General features: G+C 39.0%; 1 protein-coding gene across 4 annotated transcripts in view; it reads right to left on the minus strand.

Moving 5' to 3' along the window:
- Positions 1-4,153: 4,153 nt before the first annotated feature.
- Positions 4,154-27,049, minus strand: part of intu (inturned planar cell polarity protein) — a 118,040-nt gene continuing 95,144 nt past the window's right edge. For all 4 annotated transcript variants that reach the window (XM_043674187.2, XM_043674188.2, XM_043674186.2 and 1 more), the window contains 6 exons: positions 26,725-26,946; positions 22,301-22,795; positions 18,812-18,909; positions 9,787-9,976; positions 7,895-8,061; positions 4,154-4,662 (listed from right to left, as the gene is read on the minus strand). In XM_043674187.2, the coding sequence (XP_043530122.1) occupies positions 4,551-4,662; positions 7,895-8,061; positions 9,787-9,976; positions 18,812-18,909; positions 22,301-22,795; positions 26,725-26,946 (1,284 nt within the window). In that variant the 3' untranslated portion in view covers positions 4,154-4,550. The remainder of the gene's footprint in view (positions 4,663-7,894; positions 8,062-9,786; positions 9,977-18,811; positions 18,910-22,300; positions 22,796-26,724; positions 26,947-27,049) is intronic.

Genomic DNA, 27,049 nt, shown 5'->3' on the forward strand with positions numbered 1-27,049 from the left:
AGTCAGGGGTGAAGAAACCCTCATCTCCCATTTTGATTTCCATGTGTATGATGATTTTTTTAAATTTAGGAGATGAAAGACATTGCCTACATTTATCAAACTTGGAAACAATAACCTTAGACATTGGAATACTCAAATTATTTGCATTTCAGGAAGCTCCTTTTAATTTCAAGCACAGCAAGGGAAACAAGTTTATAACTGGAACTGGCCAGAAAGATTGCTCATTCAATCTCTCAAGAAGAAAAGAACTAGTTAAATATAAACATCAGAACACCAAGAACCCAAAGTACAAAGTAATATTCGGTGCTGCCTAGGATAAAAGACATCGATTTTTAAAAATAATCTCAGTTTAAAACCTTTATGCCTTAACAGCTCTGAGCTGTATACATCTCTCATCCTCTATTTGAACGAGACACTCAAAATTTTCAAATTTATACTTGGGTGCAGGCAATTGATATCATGTCATATCGTCATTATTTTTCTCAGGGTTAGCAGACACTACAATTGTTTTCTTTCACTCATGGAAACCTCAATTGGCTCCTTATTGTTTCTGGTGAACTAGTTAACTACATTTTAATTGGAGAAAGGTATAACTGTCGGGGAAATTAAATCGACTTGACTCAATTATTAGCAAGAACAAAGAAAGGGTCTTTATTAAAAATCCTGCAGGATTTTGACTCATTACACTAAGTCAGATGCCTCAATGCAAAGAGTACAGAAACATTACACAGACACCTGCAGGAGTACCGAAACATTACACAGATAGCGTTCCTTATCACACTCTCTCAAGGGCAGAGACTGGGGAAATTCAAGTTGTTATCCTCTCATCCCCTGGTCCTAGGCATAACAGTTCTTCAGCTTTCGCTGAGTTCGACTATCACAAGGTCGAGTTGAATGTTTACAGAATTCAAACAGAGATAAGCTAACTGCAAACCTTCATCAAAGCATCGTTTACAAAGCTCAGTACAGCATTGATTTGAAGAAAAGCATTCTCTTTAAATTTCACAGTAAATGGATAATTAATTTCACAGTAAATGGATAATTTTCCATTACAATAAGCACCATGCTAAAAGGAACATAAAATCTTTGTGGGCCAATTTAAGTTGAAGAGGGGAACTGAGTTGCCAGTTTTCATCTAGTCGTTACTAAATTTTCTCTAAGGTGCGTTTCTGTTCAGAAATTTTGTGCATGCCAATTGGTCCATGCAGTGAAAAAACATTAGAGGATCCTAAGTTGGGCATAAGAGCTGAATTCCAGAGACGAGTTTAATGAATGCCATTAGCTTCAAAACAGCATTTGACAGAGTATAATATCAAGTAATCTTAGCAAAATTAGTCAGTGAGAAACAGGGAGAAATTTTCCACTGGCTTGAGTTACATCACAAAATAGCAAGTCCACTTAACCTGCTTTCTGGTTCGTTCCAAAAAGTGCTGCTCTTTAAAAGAAAACTATTTGGAAAACATTCTATGACCTCCTCATCCTTGAAATACAATGCTATCACTCCACCTTAGTGAGCCTTCTAATTTTCTTGAATATCTGATATCCTTCAATATTCAGTCCCTTCATGTCATCTTGAAACCACATCTCCATCATAGCTATCAAACTGCATTTACTTGCTTCAATGTGGGCTATCAATTCACTTACTTTGTCATGAATGTTACACACATTAAAATGCAAAGATTTGTCATTTGTCTTTGTGACATCTTGTCTTCAGTGCTGGTGCATGCCAAAGCTTTTTTTCCCCCTCCCTGTCTGCTCTACCCTGCCATTCTTTGATTCTGATTATCCATATTACTATTTTCCTTTCCTACCTTGTCTTTACTTGTTGATGTGTGGCATGTTTGGTATACCAAACAGTGGAACCAAGGTAAGAGACAGCTATTGCAGTATTAGAAATGATGTTTCTGAATTTCATCCTTGGCTATACCCTCCCATTCACTTTAAAATCATCTGTATTTCTCTAGTTGTGCAGATTGCAAGAACTGTGGCCACAGCACAGTTTGGGTGTAAACTGTCCTAATGGTATTGCTCCACTTTCCCCAGTACTGGTGCAGTCACTCACCACTGGAACCCACTTTATCCCACAACAGTCTTTGAGCCACATATTCACCTCTCTAGTATTATGGATCCTATGCTAATCCAGGGATTTTAACTTGTGAAGTTCTACTTTCTAATTTCATGTCTAGTTCCTCATATCTCTATGCAGAACCCCTCTTCTAATGCTGTCTAGGTCACTGGTACCTACTGAATCTTACCCTCTTCCATTGCCAGATCCTTTTGATCCCTGAGCATATGTTGTAGAACCTTGCACAGGGCCTGCAAACAGCTGCATGAACTCTTCCGCTTTTCTACAGAGAACAGTGTGAATCACTCTCCATCCATCCCCTAAAGTACATTCCTTGTTGCTCCAACTATTTAAATGACTTCCTTAAATGGTGTCACAGTGAGTTTATACTCTGCAGCCCCCTCTCATACCTAAACAAGCTGAAAGAACCTCAAGTGCATTGGATGATTGCAGAGGCTGACACTTCTGTATTCTAGCTCCTGTAACGTGACTTAGTCAAAGTTCCCCATCCTGTTTTTGCTCACCTCACAAATCAGAAGATCCAATCTGAAGTGGTGTGACTTCCCCCTAGTGCAAAGAATTCAGGCAACTCGTGACCACCCCCCAATGCATCACACAGTGCACGAGCTTCAGACACTTCAATTATTTATGTTGCTTTTTGTACATTTTTAACCGTATCACCAAATGGCGCAGTATCCTAAAGATCTAACATTTAAAATTTAAGATTAGAGACCTTATCACTTATCAAGACTTAACAAACAGCTAGTTCCTTCTCTGTAGTGCCCCAATTCCAATCAGCTCCAATGAATCTAGGTCTGTCTCTGACTCCCTGCCACAGGGTCCTTCTTTGCCTGATCCTCTAATTGATGTTGACTAGGGTTCTTCATCTCACCTGGCCCTTTGATGAATATCTAATCTTCTGACTCCTTAAACCCTCCACCAAACACAAATAAAGGGGATAGAATTATGCTCCATGTGCCTGGATGAATGCAGCTCTAACAACATTCAAGAAATTTATCATACATGAAAAACTGCTTGATTGGTACCCCATTTACCACCTTAAAGGTTTACTCCCTTTATCACCATATCCCATGCAGCATTATGTACTATCTATAAAATACATTGCAGGAAAGAAGAAGCCTGCTTGAATAGTACCTTCCAAACAACTGACCTGTAATACATAATGTAACAAACACATGTGAACACCATCACCTCGAAGTTCTCTTTGAAGATAAACTGTCATCTTGAGTAGGAAATATTTCACAGTTGTTTTATTACCATCAAGTTAAAGTCCCGTAAGTCCATTAACAGCTGCAATGCAGCAGCTACACCAAACAGATTGTAGGTTTTATGGCTCACCATCAAAGTAAACAAGAAATGGGCATTAAATTATGACATTGGCAGTGAGACCGATATCTGATGAGCAAATAGGGAGAAATAAGAGACATTTACTTAAATACAGAAGTACAATTAGCTATAGAAGATAGGCATATATAGCGATATGATCCAACTTTGAAGAACATGAAGAGTTAAATAAAAAATATTTTCATTTACTTGTGAAAATATAGAAACAAATTGCAAATAACAAGGAATAAATAAAGGCGTTTGATATGTGTTACATTTATGGCAATAGAAAAGGGTTGAATTTGCAGAGGATATATACATTCTTTTTTTCTGAGAAAAAAACATTAATTTGCTTGCACAGAGACCAGAATTAAAAGGATTTGAATTTACAAAATTCAATCTGGCAAAACTTAAAATTGAGTTTAGAATTTTAAAATCCCTTTTTTCAATTACTGTTCACATAGTATACCAATCTCTCTTATGATCTTATTTTGGAATTCAGTACGACTATTTTACTTGGGTCCTCAAATAATATACTGCAGACTAAAATCACCTTCAGTGAAGTAATGCCATCCTTTATAGTGCAATGCTTAGTCTTTTATCAAAACCCTTATTAAAAAATAAATCTGGTGTCATTCTTTCATTTTCCTGATACTGCCAAGTTTTATTTTTTCATTCCTGGACCATGGATGATCTGTAATGCCATTCACACAGAACAAAATACTGCAATGATTGTCAATAAAGTCAACATCTTAACTGCTACATTTATTATAGTTTACATACCTGGTCATTTATAATTAACATGGACTATTTTGCATAAAGTGAATTTTTACAATAATTATCAAAGGCACATTTCAAGTAAAAGTTTAAAAACAAATTTTACATTTACACATACAGTCAGAACAATCAAACTCCAGTAAAAAAATAACATAGTGTAAATCTATTTCATTCCATTTAGATTACAATTATATTCAGAGCATGATAAGCCATGACAAGTCAGTTAGCAATCACAGTGACTGTATAAATATAGAATACTTGTTTCATTAACAAAATTTATGAATCATGCGATTTTCATAAGCCTAGTTTTCTGAACATTTTGGAATGTGTCAATGAACTGAAATGAACGTAGACCAGCATTTCACTATGTAATTAATCCAAAAGACAGTTTGAAAGCAAGCTCCACAGCAATCTCCATCACAGAATCATGGAAACACACATAAAACTCTTGAGGATGAGGATCTACTAAAAGTCTTCTGCAATGACATGAAAATAAAACATTTTACTAAATATGTGGCTCAGTCTTTGTAATACATTTTGTATAAAGTCAAAATTGCATTCTTGTTCTTTAATACTAGTGCAGTTCTACAGATCTTCACTCTTTGAAGGTACATTTCCCAAACTATGCTTGCAAACTATGACGAAAAGTTGCAAGGAAATTCAAGATGACACAAAGATCATTTAATTGGACAACAGCATGCTCTCATATTGGACACTACACTCGAAACAACTATAGTGATAAGGCCAATTCACTAATATAGAGAAGAAACATTTTAATCTTGTTCTTCCCCTGACATGGGAAAATAGTACTATCAATAGTAAATCAGGTTATTTGTATCTTTGAAATTTAAAGCAACTTAGGATCATTAGGATTGTAGGATAGAAAGAAAATTGGATGAATTCAGTAATATTTTACTGTTTCACTGTAAAAGATCTGACCATATTATGCAAATTACATAACCACACGTGATCAATAATAAATTCATCTCTCTCACACACACATGGCAAACAAAGGTTTAAACTTCATTGGATCTCATCTAGTCCTGGCAGCAGAACACAGAGCCATTACTGCTTCCCTGCTTATGGCTTGAATTCAAATAATGCATCTTATCTGACATTTCTACCTCAATGACAAGGTACAGCTAAATAGAAACCCAGTACAAGAATGTTGGTCAACAACAATCCACAGGTTCGCTACTTTACAACCATTCATCATCCAGTTAACTCTACACAGATCTGGGATTAGATTTAGGTGAGTATTTGATACTTATGTGGTACACTGGATATGTGATGAAATTCTTTTCAGGCACTCAGAAAACATTAAAATAAGCCAGCAGCAAAAATAACATCAAGAAACCTAAAACTAAATTCAAAGTCAACAAAAATATTTGTTAGAAATTGATAAGTACAAGTTTGCACATTGAATTGCCATCTAAACTTGGTTGCTGTCTGGAGGTGCTGAGTAAGGCCAAATGTCCCCCACTGGAAGATAATGAATATTGGATAGGCTGGTCTACTGCAGTTGTGCAATTCTTACTATCAGATATTGGAGGGAGCCTGGGAATAGTTTTCTAGACTGTTCTTTCAGTGAGGAAAGGTGAATAGAAACTACAAGAATAAGGGAGACGAATGAAAGCATATTATCAAAAAGGAAAACAAGTCAAATTAAAAAAAACATGCTATAGGTGTTGAAAATCTGAAATAAAGTCAAACAACTGCTGGAAATACTTAGATCAGACAGCATGAATGGAAAGCGAAATAGAATTAACATTTTAGGTTGACTGGGTTTTGATTAGATGGGTGTTTGATGACTAGCATGGAAACAATTTGCCAGAACGGTCTCTTCCCATGCTGTAAAGATTCTATGACTTGTGATCTTGCATCAGATGATCCAAGCCACTGTCATCCCAGTACAAGTTAAACCTGAAAAATTCTCCAAAGGAGAATTAAAGTATCATACATAAGGGTCATGACAGAGTTTAGGGCATCAATACTCAGTGGAGAAACAGCTGCATTTTCTTCAAAAATATTCTGCTCCATTTTCTTTTTCTTAGTAAACTCAATGGGATTACCATCTTCTGGGTCAAGTAAATTCTAAGTTTTGCAATTTGCAATGTTAGAAAAAATAGATAATCTCAAGAAATACTGTCTGGAAAGAAATAATGCAAACAAATCACAGAAGTGATCACAACTCCAAACGGCATGGCTACTCTAAATGAGATCCACTTTTCTGGTGATAGAGAGCTGTAGGAACAAGCAGAGCGGATACACTTCTGTTTGAAAGGATAGCTGACAGCCGCCTCATACTCATGTCACACTTAAAACAAATTGAATTCCATTTGCCTTCAAAAGCCAGGTGTCAAGCAAATCTGTGTGACAGTCTCAGTACATTTACAATCTAACAAATAGTGACGACTTACCTCACCAATGATAGACTGCCCTCTGAAGCCAGTAGTAAATAATAGCATCAGAGAGTCATATAGCATGGAAATAGGCCCTTTGGCTCTACTTGTCCATGCTGACCAGGTCTCCTCAGCTGAACTAGTTTCATTTGCCTTCGTTTGGCCTATCTCTCTATAAACGTTCTTACCCATGTACCTGTCCAAATGTCTTTTACATGTTGTAATTGTACCCACCTTCACTACTTCCTCTGGCAGCTCATTTCATATACACACCCCGACACTGTGTGAAAAGGTTGCACCTTAGGTCCCATTTAAAATTTTCTCCTCTCATCTTATACCTATGTCCTCTAGTTTTGAGGACTTCGCTACCCTGGATAAAGTACCTTGACTATTCATCTGATCTATGCCCCTCAGTGTAAACATCCCAGCAAATCCAGCCTCTCATTATAATCCAAACCTTCCAGTTTATGTAACCTTTCTTGCAACCTTCAGTTTAATAACATATTTCCTATAGCAGGGAGACCAGAATTGTACTCCCTACCAATGAATTGTACACCCTACCAATGACGTCCCAACTTCTTTATTTAATGCTCTGACCAATGAAGGCAAGCTTTCTAAATGCCCTCTTCACCACACTGTCTACCTGTGACACCATTTTCAAGGAACTATGTACCTGGACCCCTAGATCCCTGTTCGACAAATCTCCCTCAGGTCCTGCCATTTAACTGTGTAAATCCTGCCCTAGTTTGCCTCACCAAAATGCAACACTTCACATTTATCCGAATTAAGCACCATCTGCCATTCCTCGGCCCAATGGTCCAGTTGATCAAGATTCTATTGTACTTTTAGATAGCCTTCTTCACTGTCCATTATACTACCAATTTTGATATAATCGGCAAATTTACCAAACATGCCTCCTATATTCTCATCTAAAAGCATAAATAAATAGCTAACGGTGGACCCAAAAAGTTCAGATGCTTTCAAACCACAAAAACTAAATCAGTAAATGAGAGAAAAGAGAACAGAACTTATGCTGAAAGCCTGGGATGAGGTAAATTAAATAGGCAGGAGAAGACTTATGTGAACCACAGACACCACATCAGATAAATGGGGTGAAAAGCCTGTTTTTGATTGATACATTCTGAACAATACTCAGGAACCGTTAAGGCTTAGTTAGTTTTTATGAATACCACAACTAAATCTGGAAAATAAAAATTAGATTATAAAAATTAGATTGTACAAAGAACAAACTAAGAAATCAGAACTTCAAAAATGATTGCAATTCATCAAGGTGATGCTCACTCACCCAACAACCCAGTAGGACATGATAGGTGGTGGTTTCTTTTGATCAGTCCAGTTTTCAGGACTGCACTGGAATAAGACACCATGTTCTTTTACTGTACCAAGTCCTATGTTATTTTTCCTCACATTCATTTGACTTGAATTGTCAACAATATCGGAGTATTTCCTTTCCTTTTGAAAATATACAAGATAAAAAAAGTCGAGTTATGAATCAGATTTTACTCTACAATTGACAATAAACATATTTTCAAATAGTAAAATACTTCTTAAAATATAGCTTCTTCACAATCACAGATGATCAGAAATCATCTTGACAGATACAGCTGAAATATGTGAGATGCAAAATAAAGATGCAGAGAAGGAAATCACTGTTCAGAAACACACTGTTCAATGCTAGTACTGACCATCACTCATATTATTTTTCCTATGATGCTAGTTTACATGGCTTCTTGATAGACTAACAGTGTAAAATGTCGATAGAACAGCAGTAACTCAGAGGTCTGATGACATAGTAACTCTTCCTCAGAGCCAGAAGTTCCAGTTTCAAGTCCTACTCCATGAGGTGACAGTCAATTAAAGAAAGTGCTTTCATATCTCTGCCCCAAAAGATTTGAGTATTAACTTGTATTTCCTTCTAACATATCCATGTTTAGCAGCTACAGCAGAAAGATTCCGGTCAGCTATGTAATGGAAAGAAACTGGAGCCTCTACTATCACTATCCATCACTCTAAGCTACAATATAGATGTCAAAGTGTACGAGCTACAGCACCTTGGAGAGCAGCTTAGACTCAGTCGGCTGGATTGTCAATTTGCACTATATTATTGTCAATTGCATGGGATTCAATCCCTGTCCAGCTGGGATCGGTTTAGAATGTGTATCCTTGCTTTGCCCATGATGGAGACTATGGAGCTGTGGGACGATCCTACCTTTGGTCAGAGAACTCAAGAAACAGAAACAGAGAATTCAAGAGTAGGCTGTTCGAACCCTGCTCTGCCATTCAATGTAATCAGACCTCATCATTCAACTCAGTACACTGTTTCTGCTTTCTCCTCATATCCTTTCATCCTTTAGACCTGAGAATTATATCTCCACTCTTCCTGAAAGTCTTCAAATGTTTGGCCTCAATAATTTCCTGTGGCAGAGAATTCCACAAGTTCACTAAGCTCTGGGTGAAGAAATTCCTGCTCATCACTGTTCTAAAAGATCTGCCTTGTATCCCTGGACTATGATTCCTGGTTATGGACTCCCTGGTCAGTGAGAATAGCCTTTTGCGTTTACTCTGTTTTATCATCTTAGAATTTTATAAGGTTTCTATGAGATTATATGTTTAAATGAACAAATTGTGTCTTTTGTAAAACTGACAACTGGTGTTGAAATATGGGTAAAGTTATGCCCTGGATGAATATCCATTAAAATTGAATGGCGTTAATTTTGAAATTCACAGCCAATAAAATTAGAATATGCACTCTATCTATTTTGGCTAGATTCAAAGTCAGTTCCTACAGAGAAAAGAACTGTGTGCTAGCCCATTCTATTGCACCAGAGCTGAAAATGTGTTGCTGGAATAGCGCAGCAGGTCAGGCAGCATCCAGGGAACAGGAGAATCGACGTTTCGGGCATAAGCCCTTCTTATCCTGAAGAAGGGCTTATGCCCGAAATGTCGATTCTCCTGTTCCCTGGATGCTGCCTGACCTGCTGCGCTTTTCCAGCAACACATTTTCAGCTCTGATCTCCAGCATCTGCAGACCTCACTTTCTCCCCATTCTATTGCACCACTCAGTTGACTGAATATTTAGTGCGTTTACCCATATCTATACAATATATATGCTACAAATAGCAGTACAAATAGCAAATACAAATAAACCCAGTTACTATAAATTTTAAACAATCTCACCTGTTGGTCCAAGGTTTGTTGGAAAACTGACCGTATCAATAAGCAACAGCGATGGAAGTTTTTGATTAGCTGTGAGTGAACGGAACCATTGAGCTGTGAAACCTCTGTGTGTGTTGGTGCTATGAATATCCCTTGTGTTGTTTCTAATGAAATATAATAAAATAGAGTATTTTCTGTGCCTGATGTCAATCTGTAAAACATAAAGTAGCAGATCTTTAACAAACTGGATACAAATTTCCTCAGGTATTTATTTGCCAAATGAGAAATATTAAATTTTAATTTATGAAAATATTTAATGTACAAGTAATTCACAAACTGCCATTCTCCGTGTCCAAACATTCATCATTACTCAGGTTCTTTGGATTTGTGTCATGTAATTGAAGGAAAAACTCCTGTACGGTTGCAAATCTCATCACAAATTTGTCCATTTGCTTCTCATAAACTTCTAACCAAATAGTTGGAAAATAGCAAACCACTCATGTGATTAAATTTTTAATATGTAAGACTGGTGGACTTTCACGGGCAGCTCAGACTCAAAATAAGTAATGCCATTTTACAAGGAGAACCACTTTTTATGGGTCAGCTCCACATGGCCATTAAAAGAATTTTTCACTGTCGTCTCAAGTCTTGCAGTGTTTGTTACCATCCTCTTCACTTGCTTCTGTGCCAGATGATTTTAATTTTCTAAATTATATTGATATCCATTCTCACTTCTCTGCTTTAATTTTCTATACGGTCTTCCCTTTAATAAGAATACTCAGTTGACCTCACTATTATGCAAGGTCTGAGTTTTCAGTTTTCACTCAACAGAGCCAACTCTATTTTCTTTAGGAAAACACCTTTATTACCTACATCTCCATATATACTTAAAACTCATACAACGCCTCCAACATTCACTTCATGCTAATTTCTAATTCCCTGTCATCTGCCTTTCTACTTGTCAAAATACCATTATCAATGTCAACCTCTTTAACAGTTTTCTTCACATTCCTATTGATTCACTAATCCCCACCGGGTCATAGGGATGTACAGCATGGAAACAGTCGCTTCAGTCCAATGTGTTCATGCCGACTAGATATCAGAAATTAATCTAGTCCCATTTGCCAGCAATTGGCTCATATCCCACTAAACCCTTCCTATTCATATACCCACCAGCCTCCACCATTTTCTCTGGCAGCTCATCCCATACATGCACCACCCTCTGTGTGAAAAAATTGCCCTGAGGTTCCTTTTAAATCTTTTCCTTCTCATCCTAAACCTATGCCCTCTAGTTCCAGACACCTCCACCCCAGGGAAAAGAACTTGTCTATTTACACTATCCATGCCCCTCATGATTTTATAAACCTCTATAAGATGACCCCTCAGCCTCCAACACTCCAGGGAAAACGACCCCAGCCTATTCACCCTTTCCCTATAGCTCAAATCCTACAACCCTGGCAACTATATCTTTTCTGAACCCTTTCAAGTTTCACAACATCTTTCCTTGAGGAGGGAGACCAGAATTGCACATGATATTCCAAAAGTGGCCTAACCAATGTCTTGTATTGCCGCAATATGAAGTGCCAACTCCTATACTCAATTCTCTGATCATTAAAGGAAAGCATATCAAGTGCCTTCTTCACTATCCTACCTACCTGCGACTCCACTTTCAAAGAACTATCAACCTGCACTCCAAGGTCTCTTTGTTCAGCAACACTCCCCAGGACAACACCATTAAAGAATATAAGTCTTGCCCAGATTTGCCTTTCCAAAGTGCAGCACCTCACATTTATATAAATTAACTCCATTTACCACTCCTTGGCCCAATGGCCCATCTGATCAAGTTCCTTTTGCACTCTGAGGTAACCTTTTTCACTGTCCACTACACATCCAATTTTGGTATCATCTGCAATCTTACTAACTCTACCTCCTACTTTCACATCCAAATCACTTATATAAATGACAAAAAGCAGTGGACCCAGCATCGATCCTTGTGGAATACCACTGGTCATGGGCTTCCAGTCTGAAAAGCAACCCTCCAACACCACCCTCTGTCTTCTACCTTCCAGCCAGTTCTGTATCCAAATGTCTAGTTCTCCCTGCGATCTAACCTTGCTAACAAGTCGACCATGAGGAATCTTGTCGAACGCCTTACTGAAGTCCATATAGATCACGTCCATCGCTCTGGCCTCATCAATCCTGTCTGTTACTTCTTCAAAAAACGCAATCAAGTTCGTAAGACATGATTTCCCATGTATAAAGCCGCGTTGACTATCTTTAATCAGTCCTCACCTTTCCAAATATAGAGGAATGTCGATTATCCGAACGAGATGAGCAGGCGCTATTTTGTTCGGATAATTGATTATGTGCTTAGTTGATTCAATGCCTTTCCTCTGGGGCTGGGAGTATTTTTTTAGATTAGATTCTCTACAGTGTGGAAACAGTCCCTTTGGCCCAACAAGTCCACACCACCCCTCTGAAGAGTAACCCACGCAAACCCATTCCCCTGCTCTATTTTTACCCCTGACTAATGCACCTAACACTATTGGCAATTTACCATGACCTGCACATCTTTGGATTGTGGGAGGAAACCGGAGCACCCGGAGGAAACCCACGCAGACACGGGGAGAATGTGCAAACTCCACACAGACAGGCGGGAATCGAACCCAGGTCCCTGGTGCTGTGTCTTCTGTTAAGTCCACTCCCTGTTCAGGAAACGAGGTAGCAGCACACTGCACAAGAGCCCCAAACCTGTCCAACACCGCCTGCCCCCTACCCCGCCCGCCCCACAAACCCATCCAACGTCCCCCTGCCCACCCCACCCCTCTCTGGGGCAGCCGGACTGGACACCAACAAGACTGCTGCTGCTGCCTTTTGTGGGGGTTGAGTCTCCAAATAGCAAACGCAAATACACACACACACACACACACACACACACACACACACACACACACACATTTATTGCAACTTTCTGAGAGGTTCCACCTTTGCCTTGTACAGGACAATGTAGGTGATATTATCTGGGGAAGGGGGGTTTCGGGTACACCCGTATGTAGAACTCCAGGGAAAGTGTGGGGAGAGAGAACACGCGGGAGGTCAGTCATTTTGAGACGGTGCGCGAGCTCCCATCAGTCCAGGACTGTTTTCGGCAGCATTTCAGTAAGCAGAGTTCACTTTCAATCACTGTAAACAAAAGACGCAAGCAGTGTTGGAAACACATCTTTGATGTAATGTTTCTTTGGGGACCTCGAGATCTCCTTCGGATAATCAGATATTCGGATAATTGATATTTGGATAATCGAGGTTCCTGTGTACATGTAATTCCTGTCCTTCAGAATTCCTTCCAAAGCTCCATCACCAACGTCAGGCTCCCAGTCTATAGTTCCTTGAATTTTGCCTCCCATCTTTCTTAAATAGTGGCGTCATGTTAGTCAATCTCCAGTTTTTTGGCACCTCATCTGTGACTATCAATGTTACAAATATCTCAGAAAGGGGCCCAGCGATTACTTCCCTAGTTTTCCACAGAGTTCTGGGACAAATCTGATCAAGTCCTCGGGATTTATCTACCTTTACGCATTTTAAGACATCCAGCACCTCCTCCTCTGTAATATGGACAATTTTCAAGATGTCACCATCTATTTCCCCACATTCTATGTCTTCCATGTCTTTCTCCACAGTAAACACTGATGCAAAATACTCGTCGTATCTCTCACATCTCCTGTGGTTCCACACATAGGCTGCCTTGTTGATCTTTGAAGGGTCCTATTCTCTCCCTAGATACCCTTTTGCCCTTTGGATTCTCCTTAAGCCTATTTCCCAAAGCTATCTCATGTCCCCTTTTTGCCCTCCTGATTTCTCTCAAGTGTACTCCTAATGCTTTTATACTCAAAGGATTCACTCAATCTCTGCTGTCTATGCCTGACATATGCTTCTTTCTTTTTTTTTTGACCAAAACCTCAATTTCTCTCAGCATTCCCTACACCTACCTGCTTTGTCTTTCACCCTAACAGGAACATACGGTCTCTGGACTACCTGATTTTTGTTGGCTTCTCATTTTCCAGCAGTCCCTCTACCTGGGAAAATCCACCCCCAATTAACTTTTGAAAGTTCTTGCCTCATCCCATCAAAATTGGCCTTCCTCCAATTTAGACCTCTAACTTTTAGATCAGGTCTATCCTTTTCCAACACTATTTTAAAACTAATAGAATTATAGTCGCTGGTGCCAAAGTGCTCCCCACTGACACTTCGATCACTTGCCCTGCCTTTTTTCCCCAAGAGTAGGTCAAGTTTTGCACCTTCTCTACTAGGTACATCTACACACTGAATCAGAAAATTTTCTTGTACAGACTTAACAAATTCCTCTCTATCTAAACCCTGAACACTGTGGCAGCCCTAGTTTATGTCTGGAAAGTTAAAACCCCCTACCATAACCACCCTATTATTCTTACAGATATTTGAGATCTTCTTACAAATTTGTTTCTCAATTTCCCGCTGACTATTGGGGGGTGGGTCTACAATACAATCCTAATAAGGTGATCATCCCTTTCTTATTTGTCAGTTCCGCCCAAATAATTTCCCTGCATGCATTCCCAGAAATATCCTAAGTACAGCCTTAATATTATCCCTTACCAAAAACGCTACTCCACTTCTTCCCTTGACCTCCTTTCTATCCTTCCTATAGCATGTGTATCCTGGAACATTAATCTGCCTGCCCTGTCCACCCCTGAGCAATGTCTCTGTAATTGATATGATATTCCAGTCCCATGTTCCTAACCATGTCTTCACTGTTAGGACTCTTGCATTGAAATAAATGCAGTTTAATTTATCAGTCCCACCTAGTTCTCTGCTTTGATCCTGCTCTGTTGCTCCTTTTCCCAACTGTACCAGTCTCAGATCGATCTCTTTCCTCACTATCTCCCTGGGTCCCATTCCCTCACCTTATTAGTTTAAATCCTCCTGAGCAGCTCTATCAAATGTCCTTGCAGTATATTAGTCCCCTTCCAATTCACGAGCAATCCATCCTTCTTATACAGGTCACTTCTACTCCAGAAGACATTCCATTGATTCAAAAATGTGAACCCTTCTCCCTTGTACCAGCTCCTCAGCTGCACATTCATCTGCTCTATCCTCCTATTCCTACCCTCACCACCTCGTAGCACTGGGAGTAATCCAGATATTACTATTGTCAAGGACATCCTTTTAAATTCCTGCTTGACTTCATATATTCTCCCTTCTGAATCACATCCTTTCCCCTTTCTATGTCATTAGTTTGAATGCGTACAGTGACCTCCTGCTGGTCCCTCTCCCTTTTGAGAATATTCTGCAATCTCTCAAAAACATCCAAGATTCTGGCACCAGGGAGGTAACACACCATTCCGATTCTTGCTGTCAGCCACAGAAACGTCTGTCTGTGCCTCTATCTAGAGAGTCCTCTATTACAATCAATTGCTTGGAACCTGACATAACCCTTGTCACATCAGAGCCAGTCTCGGTACCAGAAATGTGGCTGTTCGTGCTATGAGTCCATCACCTCCCTACATTTTCCAAAATGGCATTTTGATTGAGATGGGATAGCCACAGGAGACTCCTGCACTACCTGCCTCCCTCTTCTACCTTTCTTGCAGGTAACCCATTTACCTAACTGTATCGGTGGTTTTTCTCCCTTTCTAAAACTGCCATTCATCACACCCCCTAGGTTCCTGCAAATTCCTCATTGTCTCTAACTGCCACTCCAACCCCAATGCACGCAATCTAATAAGATTCGCAACCAAGCAGGCTTATTGATAATCACTGGTAACATGGAAATTCTCCCAAATCTCCCACATCGGACAGGAAGAGCACGTCACTCTACTAAAGGCCATCTTTGCATCTTAGCAATTTATAGACGTATTCTTACTGCTCTAACAAACACTGCTCTAGGCTAACTTAGTACCCATATCTTATAATATTTAAAATTTAATCAAGAGACAGATCTTAATAAAACAAATAATCAAAGAAGAATCCACTTTACTCACTATTGTAGATTTACAAAAAGTAGTAAGGTTACACTTAAAAACTATGCACTTAGCTGCGCCCATGCTCTGAGCTCCCCTACACAGGTTCCTCCACATTTAGCTGTGAATTTCACTGTTTGCTGATTTTCCTTAGACGCACTCCGATGTCCAGAGATACTTGAACTCACAAGCAAAGGCAGTAGCTGTGCTGATTCACTGCTGTGTCAGACAGCAGTGTAGGTTTCTTTCTCATTTGAATCACTGTCCATGTGGTCTCTGCCTTTGTCTATTTTCCTCCTTTTAGTTGTTGCAAAGGGGACTTCATCTCATGTATCACCATATTTCTCTCTTCTCAGCAAATCCTTTAACTGCATCTAGATTATATTGCAGGGCAAGACAAATCCAGGCACATCTTTTCTACAATGGAATCATATCTTCTCCTCCTTTCTTGCTTTAAAGTGCAAAGACCCAAGATACTTTTAATTTCTAAAAAAGAAAACTGTAATTTCCTCTATCCAGATCTACAATCACTTCCAATTTCAGCCCCATCCCCAACTACTCTCAGATTGAACACTATCATGGAAAATTTCATTGTCAGTGATGCCAGTAGGTCATATTGATAGGGGCTATACCATAGACCTGAACTGAAACCTGTACAGCCAGACTCAGAATACAAAGGAACTGCATGACACAGTACTGTGAATCTACCTACAACAAATTGCAGTAGTTCAAGAAGGAGCTCACCACAACATCTCAAGAGCAACCTAGAGGTAGGCAATAAATGCTGGCCCAGTCCAAGTCAGCAACTATATCCCATGGAAGAATTTTTAAAACGCTTGACATTACATTGAATTAATTTAGAGGATTTGTTACAAATTCATATTAAGCAGCACTTCAAGGTTGACAAGGAAGATCTTATGTAACTTGATTTGCATATACCTGTGCTCTTTGTCAAAAACAAATTCCCAAATGAAATCTCAGTAAAGCAGTAATAATGTGAAAAATGTATTTTGTTTTCAATTTGTGCACATTTGGGCGGCACAGTGGCTAGCACTGCTGCCTCACAGCCAGAGACCTGGGTTCAATTCCAGCCTCAGGCGACTGACTGTGTGGAGTTTGCACATTCTCCCCGTGTCTGCGTGGGTTTCCTCCGGGTGCTCCGGTTTCCTCCCACAGTCCAAAGATGTACAGGTCAGGTGAATTGGCCATGCTAAATTGCCTGTAGTGTTAGGTAAGGGGTAAATGTAGGGGTATGGGTGGATTGCGCTTCGGCGGGGCGGTGTGGGCTTGTTGGGCCGAAGGGCCTGTTTCCACACTGTAAGTAATCTAATCTAATCCAATCTAATCTTGCAATGGCCTGACTTTATACAGTGAAAAGCACTAAACTCTGCTGGGAGGTAGGTCCAGAAAAACTCAGTAATCTTTTCTGACTTAGCATATCACATTCAGACACAGTCTGGCATGTCATCAACGCAGTCAAATATATTCTATGTTTATATGATGCAGCGTGAAATCTGGAAGCATTTCTTTGGCCATTGTAGTTTCAGCCAGGGAAACAGGCATCTGAACAGGTGGGCATTCAATTGACTCTTAGGCTCATTAATCTTTTTTGGGTTCCTTATTTGAAGAATGTACTCTATTTACAAATACCTTATCTATCAGTTCTATCGTGCAGCTTATAGCATTAGACAACTTGGTTAAGTTTCCATAGCTGTCTGCTGGAATTTCTATGGTCTCCAAAAGCTGAGCAAGATGGGCTTGTATCACATGGTTGGTCATACTCTGGTCCTCCTCATTCTCAGCATCCTATGTAGTTGTCTGTTTTTCACTTCACACCAGATTTTCCACTTGCTGAATAACAACTTCACCTTCTCTCTGGCAACACTTAACTTTCTCACAAGTTTATCCGTACTTTTAGGTCTTGAATGTCCTTTCACACGTAGATTTTAATATCAAATGATAGCTTGCTCAGGGCTCTCTAATTTTGTGCTTTAGCATGGCTCAACTACATTTTGATTGGCAATTTAGCTAGTCGAGAGTTACCAGTCTGAACCTTTAGCTTATGGACATCACCCTGTTGGAGCTGCTACTCTGAGTGAGAATGGCTGACAACTTTGACAGATTTGGAATCTAAATCTGATTCAACATGTTATCAGACTTCTGGATTAGTGATGCTGGAAGAGCACAGCAGTTCAGGCAGCATCCAAGGAGCAGTGAAATCGCCGTTTCGGGCAAAAGCCCTTCATCAAAAAGCCCTTCATCAGCCCATTCCTGCATACGTACAGCTCCACTGATAACATCAACCTAAACAAAACTGCCAGCCTGCACACTCCAACATACAAAGCTCTGTTTGCTGTAACTCAGAAATCTTTGTTGAGTCTCAACGCATTAAGTTCAAAAATCCTCAATCTAATTTACTGATTACTTTATATGACCTCAATTACTTTACCTCTACAACTATCTCTAGCTCTCCACTCCAGTCCGTTTTCATTGATTCTATGATCCCAATATCAAATAAATAACTATATCTAGTCAGAGACTGATTTTCAGTCATCTTGGTTGCACTCTTTGACAGTTTAATCCTAAACTGACCTCCTTACTGATTCTCTTTTCACAGTTAACAGTTATAACATTTTTCCTTTTGATCACCTCTTCTTGGTGTTCGATGGACGTTTGATATCCATTCTCCCCTTCAAAGAGTCATGGAATATTCTGTACCCTAATGTCAATTTTACATTTTTTTTAAACACATGCATTATATTTCGGACATGATTGTCAGCACCTTCAATGCTTGTATTTTGCGTACATTCTTTTTAATGCCCAGGAGTAATATCCAACACAATGTGTATAATTCAAAAGGAACTTCAATGATATATCTTATATCATAAAAGATGCTCATAACAGATCTTATTCAAGATAGTAAAGAAAACAAGAAACAATGAAAACAGAAACTGAAACCAAGGTCAGAAACTAAAGGGGAAAGCCATAATCGTTGTTACTAACTATAGCATAAATACGTGTTTAAAAGTCTTAAATTAAAAGCTTTAACTTACTTTGTTATGCTGTATATTTCCTCCGTCTCTGACTCAGAAAGGCTTTTTTTCATGCTTCCCAGATAAAATGGATTGGGAAAGTTTTGTTTCTTCTTGCTCTGAAATAGTTTATTCAGTTTTTAAACCAATTCATTCTGAGTAAATGTATTAAAAGATCAATATTAATTAATTTTCATTAAACAGCTACCTTTAAATGTAAAGCGTAAGAATGGATTAGATCTGGTTAGCATTGTTCTACTTTCTTAAATATACACATTTATGTGAGCATTATATACATATATATCTGCGTACTCAATAGGAAAGGCAACACATTCGTGCTATTAAGCATGGTGATGACGAGCAGAATCAAATCATTGTTGCTGTTCAAAAAGTATCTGATGAATCAGGCACTTTAACAGAATTATTATACATTTTACTATCACAGAAGTTTTCCAAGTTTATGAAGAGAATTTCCATTTCACTGTTTAGACAAAATTCATCTGATACTCAAATAGAGCACAGACAATCTCAATGTCTTGCCAAATGAGGCACAATTGAATGACTAAATGGTAACAGTTCTAGGACAAGCTTTCGGGGCTTTATTCCTTCTTCCTGAAAGAGAAGGGACGCTCCAAAAGCTTGTGTCTTCAAATAAACCCGTTGGGCTATAACCTGGTGCCGTGCGATTTTTGACCTTGTTCAACCCAGTCCAACACTAGAACCTCCACATCCAGGTTAAGAGATTGAAAACTGAAAACACACATCAAACGAGTTTATCTTGCCTTATGAAACTTCCAGATAATGTTCAGTTTTATGGGAAGTAATCTCACCACCAATGACACAAATGGAGGGAACAATTTACATTGAAGCAAATACTTTTTGTGAAATATTCAATAATTTCTTGGATCCTAAGGGCTAGAAGATTTGTAGTTGTTATTCACTTTACTGTTTAAAAAATAATCTACTACTTCCCAGGGTGTCCAAGCGTTTATTTACAACCCAAACATTAATGACACTTCTAACTGAAATTCTACAAATTACTTGTCAGTTCCAAGTTGTGCTGTTCTAAGGAATTATCTGGAAAGCATTCCATGTACTCCTCTTTCACGTTACTACCAACCTAATTTTTCTAGTTTATTAAAGTCACCCATAATTACTTTTGTCCCTTTACGACAAGTATTTCTTGGAGACTTTCGCCAACACTGTAGTTAGTTGTATGGTAACTTGTTTTTCCTGATATTTCTCATCTTTACCCAATCTGATTCTACATCCTGATCCCCTGAACGAATGTCATCTCTAATTATAGCACAAATGCTATCTTTCATTAGCTGAGCCATCCCGCCACCTTTACCTAATTTTTCTTGAAGCAATATACCCTTCAACATTTAATATCGAAAGCATGTCATCCTGAAACCATATTTCAATGGCTGTCAGATCATATTTATATACTTCATTGTGTCTATCATTGTGTATTTTGTTATAAACGTGCAATCAGATACAGAATCTTTACTTTTATCATTTCATTATCTTTCTAACATCTTGTCTTAACTGTAGGGCAGTATTGTGGGATAGACCCATGACTTTTGATTTTCATTTTTCAATTAGGTTACTAAAATGATGTTTCAGACTTAAAACATGAATGGATCTTGGCACTGAACAAGAAAAATGAGGACATCAGGGAACTAACCTACCAGTTTAAAGATTTTAATTAACATTAATTTTTGAAAGTGTATTCTAGAACAAAATGCTGAAATCCTCTACTCTCAAAATGCAGAATGACACCTTGTATGTGGTAAGGCAAAGATAAAATCCAAGGCCTGCTGGTAGTATGATTAATATTATCATACACCTGATGGAGGATATGTAATTTTGCCGAAGCCTTTCATTTTGTACTCATCAGGGCATTTTGCAAGACGACAAGGGGATTCAAAAGGAAAAACCATGGTGGTTAGCACTGCTGCCTCATAGCATCAGGGATCCACGTTCGATTCCAGCCTTGGGTGATTGTGTAAAGTTTGCACATTCTCCCTGTGTCTACATGGGTTTCCTCCCATGATCCAAAGATGTGCAGGTTAGGTGAAGTGGCCATGCTAAATTGCCCATAGCGTTTGGGGACTTGTAGGTTAGGTGCATTGTTTACAGGTAAATATAGGATATGGGAATGGGTCTGGGTGGGTTACTCTTCCGAGGATTGGTGTGGGCTTGTTGGGCCGAAGGGCCTGTTTCCATACCGTGGGAATTCTATGAACCAATATTTATGGTGAATGAGAGGAGAGTGTTGATTGGTAGAGATGTGTCATGTGGAATGCACCTATTAACGCTGATGGGCTGTAAACAGTCAAGCTGTTAAATTTCAAACTAGGTAGGTTGAATCTGATTGGTTAGAGCATTGCCCTGAGAAATGAACCAGCAAATAGATGTCACCTATTTTGTTGAGTTCGAACCGGAAATGTGTATACACTCTCATTATATCTACAAACAACAATGTCCTGTGTATTAACATACGCAGCTTCCAGTGCACACAAGTGCATAAAACTGTGAGCCTGACTGACAATTCTATATTGTTTGTCAGCATAATTCATCATGTATTCAGGGCTAACCAGCAAATGCTGTCCAGTTTTAGAATCACATTTTCTGTTAGACACTGAGTTGCTGGCTTTGCAGGTACAGGCTAGAGGGCTTATGCCCGAAACGTCGATTCTCCTGTTCCCTGGATGCTGCCTGACCTGCTGCGCTTTTCCAGCAACACATTTTCAGCTCTGATCTCCAGCATCTGCAGACCTCACTTTCTCCTCCTAGTTATGTATAATACCTTGCTTGCTGCGAACAGCTGACGGGACATGAAAATAAAAATTCTGGACAGTGGGTCAGGCAGCATCTATGGAGTGAAAATGCTTCGAGTTTAGATGACTTCGTAAGAGCTCAAGGGACATGCTGTCAGATATGATCCTTCATTCTTTGGGATGTAAGGCGTACATATCTGTCATCACATTGGCACTGAAATTCATATATACTGAGTTAAAGATTTGTATAGCGTAGTTCATTTCCCAATAGCAATTTATTGCTTTAGATTAGGCATAGAGTGGAATAACCATCAGCTTTCCTTGTAAAGGAAATTGATAGCATTTCTTGCTAATGACACTTCACTTCCCCTTACCCCTCACCCCTGCAGAATTTCACAAAGGGCATGAAAAGTAGTGGAAACTGACTGGAACCAGGTTCTAATAAGGGCAAGATACTTGGAAATCTGAAATAAATGCAATTAATGCTAGAGAAACACAACATGTCTGGCAGCATCTGTAAAGAGATATACAGTTAATGTTTTGAGTCTGACATGAATGTTCTTCAGAACCAGGTTTTAACCAGAATTCTTTTTCACTTGTTCTAATAACAGTGGCTTTCCTTTGTCAAAGGCCATGAATTCTAGATTAATGCTTTGAATATAATCGTTAAAGAACTGGGGAAAAAAACATGTACATGTTATGTACATCTTCAGATTTCTTTCCTCACCTTAAATATACTTCCACTGCCCTCAGATCCACCAGACCCTTGGGATTCTCTTCGAGGAAGCCTCCTGACTGTGTCAGATGTAGAATATGGACTAAAGTTCATACTGAAGGAACCAGCATCTCCATGTCTTTCACTAGTAATATCAGAGACACCAGTGTGCCTTGGAGGACTGGATTTCTGTATCCTTTGGCTGGAGTCTCCAAATAGTGCCCTTCGACTTGTTGGTGATTGAATTGATTTAGTTGCACCTTGAAACTTGCTAATGATAGGAGAACTTTCAAACTTATCACGAGAAGAAGGAAAGAACCAATCAGCACATGACAAACATGCAATGGAGGGACTATCAAGTCTTTCTTGTATTCTGGCTTCTAGTCCTTCAAGCTGAAGTAAGGTGGTTTTAACTTGATCAACATAAACACTGTCAGGTCCTGGATTTCCATTTACTTTGGATGCACACCCTCCTGCTTCCAGCAGCACACACATCATCAAATGTCTCTGAAGAGAGGCAACCGTTAATTAATCTTTTCATTGTATGTACTATAAAATAAAATATTAACAATAAGGTCCAAGTACTATTGATTAAAGGAAATTTTAAGGGCTACAGATAAAGAACAAAGAAGTGATATTAACTAGATATCTTTAAAAAAAAGTTACAGATATAGCAGACCTTCTGACCCCATTCCACATTATATGCTTCTTTATTTCTTGAAGGTATTTTGCCTTTTTACAAAAAGTCTTAAGCCACCCAGAACTGATAAATACATACAGTAAAAAGGAATCAACGGTTGTGGTATTCTGGTCAGTAAGATATCAATTCCAAATATGATAGTAATAAATTGTTCCACAGAATATTTGTAGATTTTTCCTATTTCTGCTGTTTGATCATTCCTTATAAAAGTCACTAATAAGTTCAGAATCATTTAAACTGAGAAATTCTGGTAACTCTAAATACAGCATCCTGTTTTATACATGGAACTCCATTTTAAAATTACAAAGTCCTCCCCAAAGTGGTTACAGTCTTCAGTCAGCTGCAGCTCAGTGTTAGCACTCTTGCTTCTGTCATCGAACTATGGATTCAAGTTCCATTCCAGAGATCTGAAATTCTGGGTTGTCACTCAGTGTAGTACTGATGGGGCTCTGCAACTTTGGAGCTACTGTGAAACCAAGACCCTTTCTCAGTTAATATCTGAGCAGTTAAAATCCCCTATTATGCTTTATTATTCTTATAAAGTTCTCTGGAAATTCATTACATGTTTGATCCTCTATCTCTCCTTGACTGTTTGCAGGCTTTATAGTACAAATCCAAAAGCATGTTTGATTCTCTTGTGTATTTTTATGTCTATCCACGTGGCCTCATTTGATGACTCTTCCAAAAGATCATCCTTTCTCACTGCTGTAATGGATTTGTTGAACAATACTGAGAATCCCATCTCTTCTCTCCCCATTTTCCTTTCCCCTGTTTCCCAATAACCAGGAATATTGAGCTGGCACTCTTGCCCATCTTTAAGTCAAACCTTGCCCATCTTTAAGTCATATTGATGATATCATTGTGTACCTTTCTGTCACCTCAACTCATCTGTCTTATTCCTTATGCTCCTTGCATTAAAATATATTCTATATAGCCTTGCTGAATTCATTTCTTCCTTATCTTGCCCAATAATGCTTTAATTTTTAATTCCACTTCAGCTACTCTTCCACCTGATCTATTTGTCTGTGTCCCACATCCCTTCAAATTTGAATCTGTCCAAAGGGAGTTATCAATTTTCCCAATGTTGTTGTTGGTCCCATTCCTGTTCCAATGTAACCTGTCCAACATGTATAGATCCACCTTTCCCAAAAGAGTCCCACTGCCTCAGGAATCTAAAGCCACCCCTCCTGCACCACCTCTCCATCCTCATATTCATCTACTCTATCTTCCTCTTCCAACACTCACTACTGCAAGGCAAAGAGAGTAATCTAGAGATTACTACCTTTGAAGTCGAGCTTTACAATTTCCTATCTAACTCTTAAGTCTGCTTACAGGACCTCATTTCTCTTTCCTCCAATGCCATGGGTCCCAGTACGGACCATGATCTCTAACTGTTTTTCCACTTCAGAATGTCCTGCAGCATTTCTGTGACATCCTTCACCCTGGCACCTGAGAGGCAACATATAATCCTCGAGTCATGTCCATGGTCACATAGGCCTCTGTCCATTTCCCTTACTTATGAATCCCTGACTACTATTCTCTCCACCAATGACAGCTGGACCACCCACAGTGCCTTGACTCTGATTGGCCTCCACAGATGAACTAGAAGAGACAACTGCAGATGCTGAGAGCCAGCGTCGGAAAGTGTGGCAGTGGAAAAGCACAGGTCAGGCAGTATCTGAGGAGTAGCAGAGTCGATGTATCGGGCATAAGCCCTTCATCCAGGAATTCCTGATAAAGGGCTTATGCTTGAAACATCAACTCTCCTGCTCCTCGGATGCTGCCTGACCTGCTGTGCTTTTCCAGCACCACACTTTTCAACTCCACAGATGAATTTTCATACTCGCAGTTATTCAAGGCTGAACAACAGTTTGCAAGCAAGATGTACTTTGTCAATTCACTTTGTAACTGACCAATCCCTTTCTTATGTCTGGCAGTCATCCATTCCCTCTCTAGCTGTATTACTTTTAGCTGCAAGGTGACCATATCCTGAAGCAAGCTATCGATGAACCTCCTCCTTGTGAATACACCACAGTATCCCCAAATGTTGCTCAAGCTCCAAAACACAGAGCTTGAGTTGCTCCAGCCAGAGATGTCTCTACTGTAAATGATAATCAGACCACCTCAAGCATCTAGGATTTCCCATCTTCAGGCACAGCTTAAATAAATACAATATGGGCTCTTGCTCCAACTTAAGAAGACTATAAAAATATTTTTCTTATTTATATCAGATCAACAATCAATACCACCCAAGTCAAACAAGTGAAGACATTAGTGTGATGATGTTGCTGCTTTAACAAGGTTATGTTGTCCACGGCTTCCCCCCCCAAGAGGTTTTAACAGACACAGACTCTGAAACATCTAGGTTTGAAGGGTTTTAGGCACAATTTGATTATTGCTAACAGATACTGCCTCAGACAACAGGCTTTCAAGTTAAAAAGAACTTGTACAATAAAAGGGGAGCGGCCAGTTCTCCCAGCTTTTCTCTGGTTTAATTTGGTTTTTGGTAGTCTGGCTATTCCCTGAAAGCAGTCAGTCAGTTGTAAAGCTGCTGGACCGAAGAGAAGCAGGTCCATGCTGACCCTCTCTCTCTCTCTGATGTGTCTCCTGTAAGACCCTGTGTTTGATTTTATCTTTCGTACCAAGGGATGTTTATGGGGATTGTTGCAAGTATTTGCAACAGCATCGTTAAGTTGATATAATCTGTTGGGTTTTCACTTAGGTTAAGTTAGTCGATATTCTGTTCTCTTTTGTTTGTGTTGCATTTGGTAATCTTGTAAATATGTTTTGTTTAAAACTAAGTGGTTTGACCTCCTGGAATATCCATGTTACACCTGCTTAAAACAACTAGCAAAGTTAGGGTACTTTTCTGAAATGTTTTGAGGGGTTCTGGCCTATAAAATATTAATTATTAATATAAAACATTTTCAGTTGCACTTACAGGCCTTAACTTAAACCAATATTCAGTCATGAGAGAAAAGAGAAAACTCACCAGTTACCTACTTGTTTTCCTGTGATTTCACATTTTGATTTTAAGGAACTCTGCCACCTGCCTGTCTGTTTTTGGGACCACTCTGCTCTCACTGCTCCTTTTAACCTTGTTGCCACCACTTCTGAGTCTCACAGAGGTGTGCTGTCAGGCTGTCTGCTGCTGGGATCTCTCTGCTCCTTTTAACCACGCAAACTAAGATTTTAAATGAATTTTGATGGACGTAACTATAAAGATAATTTTCAACAGCAAATGATTCTGAACGATTGCCACATAGAGATTTCACCTCAGCCAGCATTGGACAGATAATCTGAATTTCACATAAATGCCTTCAGCTTTTCTGACAAAGTGCACAATTCTGTTTTCTTTACAATTTTATTTGCAATTCACTTCTTGTATCTTATTATGCAAGTTGGATCAGCTCATCATACTTGATAAGTGGTTTTCACTCCATATTTGAGCTGTTAAAATTTGTACTAGTGCATTAATCATTTTCAGTTATAAATGTTTCTTACTGTTGAAGTCAATTAGTGACTATATAGAATGGACATTATTTTAATTAAGAAGGCAGTTACACATTAAGATCTGAATACTTTATAACAATGGAAATTACATCAGTAACAGAATCACTATATGAAGGACTACAGCTCAACAATATACGAACAATAATATTTGTTAACTTATTTTGAAACTGGACTATATTATGTATCAGAAGAAAGTATATATGAAGTAATAAGTAATGCCTACCAAACCAACAATTAGCAAAAACTGTCTTCCTTTTGGCTCTTGATAGTCCTCAATGATCAGTTTGTGATTTCTTGGAAGGTATCTACATGGGAATGTCTCACGCCAAATGATCAGCTGACCAATCCTTTGCTCTGCTGCGAGGGGTAGTAAGCAATAATGCTGGCAGTAAAGTGAGATGTCAAGGAGGTCATCTTTGGTCAAATGACTACCAATCAAGTAACCCTTAAAAATAATACAAATTCAATAGAGTAAGTTGAGCAAAGTATTGTTACAGCGTTCAATAGTAAAGAAAATGATTTAGAGGTGCTGGTCTTGGACAAAGTTG

This window comes from Chiloscyllium plagiosum, unplaced genomic scaffold (assembly GCF_037043375.1).
Source record: "Chiloscyllium plagiosum isolate Xiang-an unplaced genomic scaffold, Cpla_swu_hap1 HiC_scaffold_36, whole genome shotgun sequence".
Taxonomy (NCBI): Eukaryota; Metazoa; Chordata; class Chondrichthyes; order Orectolobiformes; family Hemiscylliidae; genus Chiloscyllium; species Chiloscyllium plagiosum.